This window comes from Monopterus albus, unplaced genomic scaffold, assembly GCF_001952655.1.
Source record: "Monopterus albus unplaced genomic scaffold, M_albus_1.0 scaffold105.1, whole genome shotgun sequence".
NCBI classification, from domain to species: Eukaryota; Metazoa; Chordata; class Actinopteri; order Synbranchiformes; family Synbranchidae; genus Monopterus; species Monopterus albus.
The window spans coordinates 1,677,577-1,688,536 of NW_018127985.1; the positions used below are offsets into that span (position 1 = coordinate 1,677,577).

General features: G+C 41.4%; 3 protein-coding genes across 4 annotated transcripts in view; 1 reads left to right on the forward strand and 2 right to left on the reverse strand.

The window, feature by feature from the left end:
* Positions 1 to 427: 427 nt before the first annotated feature.
* On the reverse strand, positions 428 to 3,931 carry vac14 (vac14 homolog (S. cerevisiae)). Its single transcript, XM_020610271.1, has one exon. It carries the CDS (start codon positions 3,801 to 3,803, stop codon positions 1,437 to 1,439), a length of 2,367 nt encoding a protein of 788 aa, XP_020465927.1. The 5' UTR covers positions 3,804 to 3,931; the 3' UTR covers positions 428 to 1,436.
* A 55-nt stretch (positions 3,932 to 3,986) lies between these two features.
* Positions 3,987 to 7,621, forward strand: LOC109965901 (zinc finger protein 184-like). 2 transcript variants are annotated; one of them, XM_020610285.1, is made up of 5 exons: positions 3,987 to 4,420; positions 4,529 to 4,647; positions 5,775 to 5,880; positions 6,501 to 6,767; positions 7,047 to 7,621. In XM_020610285.1, the coding sequence occupies exons 1-5, from the start codon at positions 4,144 to 4,146 to the stop codon at positions 7,379 to 7,381; spliced, it is 1,104 nt and encodes a 367-aa protein (XP_020465941.1). In that variant the 5' UTR covers positions 3,987 to 4,143; the 3' UTR covers positions 7,382 to 7,621. The 2 variants fall into 2 exon arrangements, with proteins under 2 accessions (XP_020465941.1, XP_020465940.1); XM_020610284.1 differs by having other exon boundaries at positions 6,501 to 7,621.
* A 101-nt stretch (positions 7,622 to 7,722) lies between these two features.
* LOC109965863 (uncharacterized) overlaps positions 7,723 to 10,960 on the reverse strand; it is a 9,680-nt gene continuing 6,442 nt past the window's right edge. The window contains exons 6-8 of the mRNA XM_020610225.1: positions 9,489 to 9,625; positions 9,265 to 9,370; positions 7,723 to 9,175 (exon numbers count right to left, since the gene is read on the reverse strand). Coding sequence (XP_020465881.1) covers positions 8,562 to 9,175; positions 9,265 to 9,370; positions 9,489 to 9,625 — 857 coding nt within the window. The 3' untranslated portion in view covers positions 7,723 to 8,561. The remainder of the gene's footprint in view (positions 9,176 to 9,264; positions 9,371 to 9,488; positions 9,626 to 10,960) is intronic.

Below are 10,960 nucleotides of genomic sequence, written 5' to 3' on the forward strand. Positions count from 1 at the left end.
AAACATGAAACACAGGTCTCACATTACTCAGACATCACATTACTGACTTTTTAAGAGCAAACAGAAAGCTATCAAAGCAAGATGTACAAACATAATTGTCATAAAGAGTAATTAGTGAATTTCTAAAGTATTTAACAGCTAACCTTATTTGTACTTATCATATTCAGAGGTGTTCCTAATATTCTGACCTTCTCATTATGTAGCTTGAGGGGAACAAAAATATAAAGACACCTCCAAGTATAATGTAGTCCAGTACAACACCACCGTTAACTATGACCTCAATAATAAACATATAATTGAATTTATATATTTATGACAATCTCACCAAAAACTGACACAGTTTGAGCTTCATAAACACAAATGTTAAGGTGGAAATGTTGCATTTAATTGCATACAGTTGTACTGGTGTACCTAATAAAGTGGCAAATGTGTATATTTTTGTTATTGTCAGTACAGTTAAAATTTAGCATAACATTTACTGCAGAATTATTTTAAGAATGTCAAATGAAGGGGACATTGTACAAGTCTTTGAAGACAACTCCTTAAATGCAGTTACAGATTTTCCTCAAGTGTCCTTTCTGTAATACAAGCTCAACTATTTTCAAAAGGCTGCAGGTTAGATGACATTGGTCATTAGTAATACTAATGTATCTGCTGCCTTCTTCTCCTCCTCCCCTCATACACACACTTTTAACCATACGACTGACAACAGAGCTTGTGTTTAATATATGAACATGGAAAAGTGTTTTAATCACATGGTCCACTTTATTATTTTCACAAAGGAATGACAAAAGTGGAAATCTTTTAAAGAAATCAAGACAGACACTGTACAAATAAAGAGCAATACATATTAGCTGAAGGATATATAAGAAGGAATTAAAAGCTGGAGGTGTATAACAAAAAGTAACAGCATGGGCCTATGCTACAGGTCAGACATCCACAGCATCCAAAGTTTAAAATCTCATTTAAGCTGCATCAGTACTCTACATGTGAAATTTCTTTTCTGGCTGACATGAGAATAAGGCAAGCCTGAGCACACGGCAGGATACACCATAAAAATAATGTAGTTCACATGCACATTAAATGGTAGAACTGTGGTATTTAACAATGACGTGTCAATAAAAATAAAAATCAACAAAAATGTGCTGACAGGGAACTCAGGCCATATTATTACCACCACTAGTTATGATCACGTTAAGTAGTAACATTTAATGTGTGTTTACTATGTCACATAACATCCTCCTCAGTATTAGCAAAGAAACACGAGTTGTTTCTTGACATTGTATACCCACTGTTTCTCAGTTTTTAAATCATACACAAATACTTTTTCACTTCAAAATCATAACATTTTTCTCCAAAGGTGGTTGTTCCCGTCCTTGACATTTTTTGATTCATCAACCCTTCACTGTTTTCAATGACCAGAGGTCGCTACAGCTTCACATCAACTTCCTGTCGGACTGATCAGACGTACGCCCGGAGCGCTGGTGTCGGACCTCTAGGTGTTTGCTCTGGACATGGTCAAAATGCTGAAGCAGCTCATTGTAATCAATCTGAGTGTAAGAGGCACGTTTTGTGACTATTTGCTGTTTAGAGTCCATATACTTGGACTCATCCACAGTCCTCATGAGCTCTGGGTTAGGGACACATTGCAAACGGTGGGAGAGTAGCTGGAACGCCTGGCTCTGTGGCAGCAGCATCAGCAGACCATACAGTGCCTTAATCAGATATGGGTTGTTCTCCACATCCAGGAGCTGCAGACGCAGGTAGGTGAAAATGGGGCTTTCTATGAGTTGTACGAGCTTGTCGATCTCCATGAGGAAGTCTACTGTCACCTCTAGGTCTCCAAACTTCTGGATAAGATCATAGGCGTGTTTGTAGTTCTGTGTGAGGAAACAGAGCGACACAGTGGCCACAGGGTTGTGGCACCAAGAACGATACAGGCAGCAAAACAAAGCGCAGCTCTCCTGAGTGTGCAGGTCTTTAAGCTGATTGCGTAACTGGAAGAGCTCAGCAGAGGTGAGCAGGATAGTGTTGAGCGTTTGAACCATAGTGGAAGAAAATTTTAGGTCCTCCTCCTTCAGCAAGATGTCAGCCATGGAGTGGAAGATGTTCTCCGCATGAAGCAACAAACACAGTTGCCTGATGATGAAAGCTCCCCTGATGTCCAGAAGCTTCCTCTCCAAACTGAAATGTTTCAGCAGGTTGATCATGAACTTGTAAAAATAGGAATTCATACTGGGAGTGGAGGGGGATGAATCAACTGCCCTGGAACTGTGCTGCTGCCCCAGCTTCACACCATCTGGGACCTTGAGCTCTAGTCGATGGTCAGTGCTGTCACATGAGCTGGTTTGGTCTGTTTGGCCAGCAGGAGATGATGCTATCTCAGCTAATACCTCCAGATCTTTCAGTATAACCTCATCAGACTCATCAGACAATGTCTTCAGCAGCATGGGAAACAGGCTGTCTGTGTGGCGGAACATTTTTCGTGGTGTTTTGATGTAGAGGTGGTAGAGCCATTTAAGTACAGCTATGCGAGTCATCATGCCAGTGGAAGAGTCGTGGAGGTGGCGGTCCAACACCTGAACAATGCCGTCTAGGTCCAGAGTTACCTGTGGCCTGTCAGCACTCGCTGGAGTAAAAAAGCTGATATTACTGAAGCCAACAGATTCTTGTGATGCATTCAGCATATCAGTGCTGTCTGCCTCTGCCAGGGGCTGGCCTTCTTCCTTAGACAGTGAACCAGTGCTTCCACTTCCCTCTTCTTCCTCATCCTCATCATCCTCAGGGGTCACCAGCTTCATCAAACTGTGATTGCAGGCACTGGCTGCTTCTTTGGTATTCTTCTTTCTGTCATCATAGGAGAGACAAGGTAGCACTGCAGTCAGGATACCAGAGGAGTAAGGGAGAACCACTCTGCCTGCAAGCTGGATAAACTCTCTCATCCAGGTCATAGCTGTCAGTTGGATCAGGTCGTTTGTGAGTTTGGCCTCATCTGCAGCCTGGCAGTGGATGACCAGGACGTTGGCCATCTCAGCAAATTTCACACTAGAGGGAGTCTTCTTAATCTCCTTCAGAAATTCTCCCAGCACCACCTCACACATCCTACGGATCTCCTTGCTGTTGTCTCCCAGAATCTGAAAGAGCCCATCCAGGATCTCAGGGAGGTAGTCTAACAGGTTGATGTCTGGCACAGACTCCAGAACATGGATCCAAGAAATAATGAACTGTCTGGCATACTGATTATTGGAGTAGATCCTCTCCCTCAGCAGAGGGACAAATGCCACCAAATCAAACTTGTTACTTTCTGTCACTATGTCTTTGAGCAGTCTGTCCAGGAGTTCAGATCCGCTTTTCACATTTGGATCCGGATCTGCTGCAAGTTTGCTGAGACCATCAAAGAGCAGGTTGAAGTGGGGCAGCACAGCTCCTCTGGCCACCTTGACTATGTTATAGAGGGCCTCACAGGCATAGTAGCGCAAACGGCTGTCTGAGTCATTAAAGCATGTGAGTACAGGCTCAATAAGCTCCTTCAGATACAGACCTGAGTCTTTGCCGAGGGCGATTGAGCAAGCTGCCAGTCCAATGAGACCCCCTTTGCGGCTGTGGGGATGCTGGGAAAGGGCAAATTCCGAGGCCAGAATCTGGATTACATGCCTGATTTGAGTGGAGTTGTTCTGGGCCACAAATTCCCGCACCAGTTTCTCAATTTCTAGAGCTGCCACTTTCCTCTTCTCGTACAGTTTATCATTCAGAGCCCTGACGATGTTGGGCGTCAGAGGCGAAAAGTCCTTCTCCGAATTCATGTTCTTAGCTGTGGTTATACTGGATCCTGTCTACCGAGAGCGACGATGGAACAGCAGCCGGCATGTATTATCATTGATTAGAGAAAACACATCGCTTTCCTTTCCAAACGAGGAAGCCTTGTGATACAAGTCAGCTGACCGGTTACTTCCTCCGGAAACACGTAACGGTTGCTACATTTATTTGGGTCCCGCTTTGCGAGAACAATTGCGTCTAATTGGCTTCATTAGCTACGTGTTAGTGTATGTTATCATTTAAACTACCAAATCATTTCGCTTCCTCGGTTTTGAGTTGACGCTTTTGTTGGACTAGTGAAGAGGTTTGTTGCAGCCAGGAACAACAATGGCGAGCCGCGTCTCTTTTCACTCACAGCTCTCCTCCATCATGGAGGCGATGGCAAGGTCTGCCCTGAGTCAAGTCTGCGAACTGGTGGACGAAGACTCGGCTGAGCTCCGGCTCGAGTTGTCTCGGCTACTGTTTGCTAATTCCGCCCTGGCAGAGAAAGTAAACAGTCTGGAGTGCGAGCTAACGATTGTGAGAAGCGACGCCCCCAAGTTGTGTAAAACTTATCGCACCGTGGGTGTACAAACTGTCTGCTACAGAGACGAGGATCCTTATGGTACTTTTACTTCTGTTTGACAGTAACGTTAGCCCAGAAGATTTGAACATCCGTATGGCTTTAGTGTTTACTGGTGTGTTTCCATTTTTTCCTTCTATTTCTCCTCAGTGCCTGGGCCCCCCACAATAGAAGGGATCTTTGGAAAAGACTGGTGTATGAAACTGTGGAAAGACAGAGACCCGTATAGTCTGGAAAGAATCACAGACTCACCACAGTCCTCTGATAAGGTGACAGGAAGGTTTATGACGCCTTTATGACCATGAGCAATAACCAGTTGTGTTTGCAGGCGTGGAGCATGCAGTACAGTAGATATTATACAGGCTTAAATATGAAGCATACAAACTTTAGAAAACAGCCAAAATGTCTATCTTCATAATCCATCCATCCATCCATTATCTCTACCGCTTATCCCTGAATAGGGTAGCTGGGGGGCTGGAGCCAATCCCAGCTGACATTGGGCGAGAGACAGGGTACACCCCCTGGACAGGTCTCCATTCTATCACAGGGCTGACATGTAGAAAAACAACCACACACACTCACACTCACTCCTAAAATTGCTTATGTACAATGAAAAGCAGCAGTAGCTAGGCAAGGGAGTGCGTACGTCTTGATATGACCCGGGATATTTTGGTTATAAATGTGTATTTTGAGGGTTTTATCATGTTTTGTCCCATCACCAGTTCAAAAAATAGTGAATAGAAGATATTTAGAAAGTTTAAATAAAGAGAATGGCAGCAAATCACCACTTTACATTTTTCCTCGATTGATGACTTAAGATTGGTTCCCTGATAGACTGGTGGTTAGGGCGCAGCGCTCCCGCCACTGTGGCCCGGGTTTGAGTCAGGGTTGGATCGGGAAGGGCATCGGGCGTAAAACACGTCAGTCAACATGTGGTTACACTGACTGTTCCCTGACGGGAAAAAGCCAAAAGTGACATTCATTCAATGACTTAATTAAGGCTTATCATTTCAGCTTTTGTCAGACTTGTAAAGTCCTGCTGTCACAGAAGGTGTTGTTGTATTGACCTACAGTTTACAGGCCCCCTTCTGTCATTCATAAAGACATTCAAAATTACTCTGCTTTGAATAATAACCTTGGGTACATTAGATTTTAGTTTTTTTATTTCAGGATCCCTGAATATGTAGATATTGTAGATTTTTTAAGTTTAACTGCTCAAAATAAGATGTCTCCTACTTCTTGCTAATAAATGCACATTTTGAGGTTTTAAGATGAGCTTTTCCTGTAGTGTTGAACTCTGCACATGCATCATTGTGACAACAAAACAGAAAACACACTGAAGTAAAGTATAAGGAAAAAAGTGAGTTGATTGGAGGGGGACTTTTCTATTTTGCAGTCTATGGCAGCGCTGTCTGACCAGATTACTGTGACTGACATCAAAGAGGAGGATTATGTGGAGGAAGCCACCAGCAGCTGTCAGCAAGAAACCATTGCTTCAGAAGGTAAGAGGCATGGGTGGAGCCAGGGGGTGACCCAGAATTTGACTGGCCACCCCTGTTGGCCAACCCTGCCAGAGTCCAAATATGATGCTTATAAGTATTAATGAATGTAAAATAAAAAGCTATGGCAAATTGTTGCTTGCAATACAACTACCACTTTTCTGGTGCTTTATAATTGATATCGGTCAGTAAGTTCTATTTTTATCATGCATGCAAGCATGATATTTGGATTCATTTCTCCTGTTGTGTTGTTGTGGAGTACTTGGCATGATTCGGTGAGGGGGTGGGGACCCCTGTGTAGCAGCACTGTCCCTGGCAGGGAGTAAGTAAAGAGTGCAGCCAAAGTTAGCTAAAGAAAGTACTTCATGTGTCTCATTTTTACACAGAAATAAACAATTCATTCTTAATAATGTATGGTTTATTATTTCATTAATCTGGGGGTTTAATTTAGTTTTTACATGTTTTTCTTCATCATAAAATGTGCCACCCCTCACTGAGTCTGTGACCCAGCCTGGCCACCCCATTCAAAATGTTCTAGATCTGCCCATGGTAAGAGGGCAAAGGAGTGCACACTGCAGATTTAGCAGCTTTAGAGTGTTTGTCTGTGTATTTGTATGCAACAGAACATGAAGAAAACATGGCCAAGGAACGAGAGCAGCTGTCAGTTGGCTACTCAGCTGGTGGCAGCACTTGCAGCCTGTCATTTGATCAGGATGAAGAACAGATTGTGTCTGCAGGTGGTATTGAAGAACAGTCTATGCAGCTGATATCCATCAGTGGCACAGAGGAGGCCTTCAGCACTCATATCATTCCAATTGAAGATGACATTGATGATGATGATGTGCAGTTCATTCAAGAAAGTCAGCAGGATTCAACAATGAACACTGGAGGTGGGTCCAGCCCAAACAAGCAGCTAGCATTACTGACAGACAACACTGAAAACAGCACTGCTTTGGATAAAGAGCCACATGATAACGTTAAGATGCCTAATGCCGAAACTACCAGGGATCCAAAGAAAGACAAATTCACATGCCAAATATGTAGCAGGACATTTTTTCATAAGGGCACTCTAACACACCACATGAAGTCACACAAGTCAAACTTCTGTAACATTTGTAACCAGCATTTCCCTCACAGTACATTAAATTCACATACCTGTGTGCCTCCAGTTCCCTCCCAGAGAGTCAGTAAGTCATGTGAGCTGTGCGGGAAGACCTTTGCAAACCCGTCTGCTCTCAGGATCCACTATGTTGTCCATACAGGAGAGAAACCTTACAGGTGTAGCTTGTGTGCGAAAAGGTTCACCCAGAAAGGCAATCTGAAGTGCCACCTGCGCATCCATACTGGAGAGAGGCCATTCCACTGTGTTAAATGTGGGAAGACCTTTACACAGAAGGTCAACCTCAACCACCATTTAATGGCACACAGGAACCGCGAGGTTGTGGGAGAAAAGCGTATACCCAGGAGATATCTTAAGAGCTTAATGGCTGGAACCTATCAGTGACTGATTGTGGATGCAAGCTCATTAGATCTGTTAACTGCATCTAAATGTACTGCATCACATACTACTTCTCACATTAGTTTAAGGATTCTTTCAGTTATATTTGTAATGACTTGTGGTCTGTAGCATAACATTTAAAAACCAGGAATGTGGGGCAAAATGTTCTTGTCCAGTGTTTTTATTTAAGCACTTAGCAGTTCAGTGTCTCGGTTGTTCCTGTCAACAATAAAACATAAACGTTCACTTTGTGATTGAAATTTTATTTGACAGAACTGTCTTTTTTAAATTTTTTTCTGTAATTCAAACTGAAGTTTAGCTCAGTTCCTTTCATATTCAGCTGGCAATTTCAATAAGCCACATTTGACTGGGCATTCTAACATGAAGATGTGAGGGAAAAAAGGAAAGCACATAAAACATCTGTAGTTCATTTAAAAGATTAACAATTAGAAAACCCAACAATTGGCTTAATTGCACATAACACAATTCATCTTTCTACAGTCATACAAACACATTTTAAAACGGTAACCATATTTCAGTTTAGACCTGAACAATTTTTGGGATTCATTTCAATATTATGTGACCAAAGAAAAAGGTCTGCCCAGTTAAATGCAATGCTATAAAATGACACATGGCATGTTGGAAACAGAGCAGAGGTGACACTTGGGCAATGAGGCAAACAGAAGAAACTGTTTTACTTCGATGTGAAGAGGTAGTTTGACAGTTTATGTTACATGTGTGCAAACAACTGAGTATTGGTCCAAAGTAATTATTTTGGCATATATGACACTGAGGTATGTATAACATGTTACACCACGCATATGACAACCTGCCCTGATGACACAGGATCAGCAAGTGAGTCTCATTTGATCCATAACTTTTTTCTTTATCAATCTGTGAAGCTGTCTAGGCTTGTTAATGTGCCCATGGAAAGGGTACAATAACAAGGGCTGTCTCTGTATCAATTAGATGTAGCAGTCTCCCTTATCAGTAATGCTAAAAAATACAATTTACATCTTTGATATGCATGGGGTATTTCAAATCAACATTTTCATCCACATTTTAGCTTTACATAGACATACAGTATTAGCACATGTTGAGCTACTGTGAGCAATACCGAAAGCACTTCTAGTCACAGTTAGACTTCTTACTGATAACCAGACTCTCCATGTGGTTGTCTGACCGGTCAACTGAAACACTGGTGGTGATTTAAACCATACTTGTATGCATAACATTTCCCACAGTCCACACAGCTATAAGGCTTTTCACCAGTGTGTGTTCGAAGATGGATGTTTAGAGAACTTTTCTGGGAAAAGCTTTTGCCACAGTCTAGGCAGCTGTACGGCTTCTCCCCTGAGTGCACGCGCTGGTGCAGTTTCAGGTACGTTTTTTGAGCAAATCTCTTCCCGCAAACGGAACAGCTGAACGGCTTCTCACCAGAGTGTCGCCTGATGTGGACTTTTAAACTGCTCAAATAGTTAAATATTTTCCCACAGAATAAGCACTCAAACCGTTTAGTTGGCTTCATGGGTTTTGGATGAGTAGTGAGTTCTTTTGTTGCACTGATACTGCTATCGTTTGTATAGTTTAAGTATTCGGTGATGGCTGAAGGAGGATTCGTGTTGTCAGCCAGAGTGTTCATTGTTGCATCATCTATCAACTTGTCCATAATTGTTGGCTGTGTGCGTTGTTGTGTGTGACTGTCCACCATCATGGGGAAGTTGTTTAATTCCTCTGGTTGAAGCTGCAGCTCATCAACAGATCTGTGAAGCATGCTGTCCTCCTCAAAGATTCCAACAACTGACAAATGAGAATAAATGCAATTAAATCACAGAAACCGTTTGGATTATAGTAATGCTGTTGTTTGTTTGTTTTTTAACCAAACATACTCTTTCTGTTATCTGTGAGCCTCATCTGGTGGCCAATGGGTTGATCATCATATGTCTCTTCTTTGACAAAGATGAGATCAGGTTCTCGCTCCATTAAGTCTACTGCCTACCCAAAATACAGGGGACAAATAGCTTTGAAAGCAAAAATTATTAAGTCATCTCAGCTCACTAGGAAATTGACTGTACCAGTTTAACCAAAACCAGATGCTAAGAGATTCACTGACCTGTGCTCCCATGCTTGTCATAGCAGCAGGTTCTATTGTTCCTTTCATTTGAGAGGGGAGTTTGTCCTCCCTCCACAGGTCCATGCACCAGTCCTTTCCAAAAACTCCATCGATGGCTGGAGCAGGCTGCTGCTGTTCTGAAAGAGGAAGCAGATATGAAATGTTTGGCTTCCTATAGATGGTAATCATAGGAGATATATACACCAAGATCATATATACTGTATCTTGAGAACAGCATGACTGTTGGCTTATTTGTTTCATTAACACTTAATGTTGAAGGCCACTAGTGCAGATGTGCACATCTGGATGTACCTTAGTTGTAGTGTATTGTATTGTATTGATTTATTCTTTCAAGCATGTAAAGACAGTCGATATGTCAACACACATAATTTCACACATATCCACAAATGCTAATCCATTATCAATTTGCTTATACCTAGTACATGCTTGAACGGAGTAGGAAGAAGTCAGACTTATCCAGTCCTACCCCCTAACATCATCTTACCATCATTGGTTTGCAAGCAGTATCTCTACATAGATCATTTTGTTCTACACCACGCATGTAATATACTAAAAAAATTATTACAGATTGTTAACATTCTTACATAATTACATTCTTAGATAATTATCTTCTCCACCACACAAGTAATATACTAAAGAATTATTACATAGTGTTAACATTCTTACACCACACCCACAATGTTCCACCTAATTAATCATTAAACCTGTTCATGCATATATCTTGCTTGACACATATCTTTATATTTATGTTTAAACTCATCAATTCTATTACTATTTTTTATGTCCACACTGAAATTGTTCCAAAGTTTTACCCCACTTATGGAAATACAAAATCTTTTTTTGGTTGTACGTATAGCATGAATTTTAAAATTTAACTGCCCCCTTAAATTATATCCCCCCTTCCCTTTCATTAAATAGTTTTTGAATTCCACCAGGTAATAAATTGTTCCTGGCTTTATATATAAACACTGCAGTCTTATATCCCATTAAATCGAAACATTTTAACAATTTAGACTGTATGAAAGCTACATTGGTGTGATCCCTATACCCCATCTTATGCACAATTCTTATCGCTCTTTTTTGTAATATATACAATGGTTGAAGTGTATTTCCCCAGTTTTCAACGCCATACACTAAGTATGGTAAAATCAATGAAGAATACAAAATGCGAAGTGCTTTCACGTCCAGCATATATCTAACCCTTGCCAATATCGATATATTTTTAGCTATTTTATGCTGAACATATCTGATATGAGATTTCCAGGAGAATCTGTCATCAACCATGACACCCAGAAATTTGATTTCATATACTCGTTCTATATTAGCTCCCCCAATTTTCAATTGAAGTTCATTATGTGGTCTACGATTCCCAAATACCATATATTTAGTTTTCTCCAAATTCAAAGATAGTAAGTTGCTATCACACCATTTCTTTATCTTCACACATTCCT

Excerpts from the sequence above, each read along its gene's own strand:
- vac14 (XM_020610271.1), bottom strand. The coding sequence starts at position 3,803 with ATGAATTCGGAGAAGGACTTTTCGCCTCTGACGCCCAACATCGTCAGG.
- LOC109965901 (XM_020610284.1), top strand. The coding sequence starts at position 4,144 with ATGGCGAGCCGCGTCTCTTTTCACTCACAGCTCTCCTCCATCATGGAG. Across the intron at positions 4,648-5,774 it reads CACCACAGTCCTCTGATAAG|TCTATGGCAGCGCTGTCTGA; the intron begins GTGACAGGAAGG and ends TCTATTTTGCAG. Across the intron at positions 5,881-6,500 it reads AGAAACCATTGCTTCAGAAG|AACATGAAGAAAACATGGCC; the intron begins GTAAGAGGCATG and ends TGTATGCAACAG.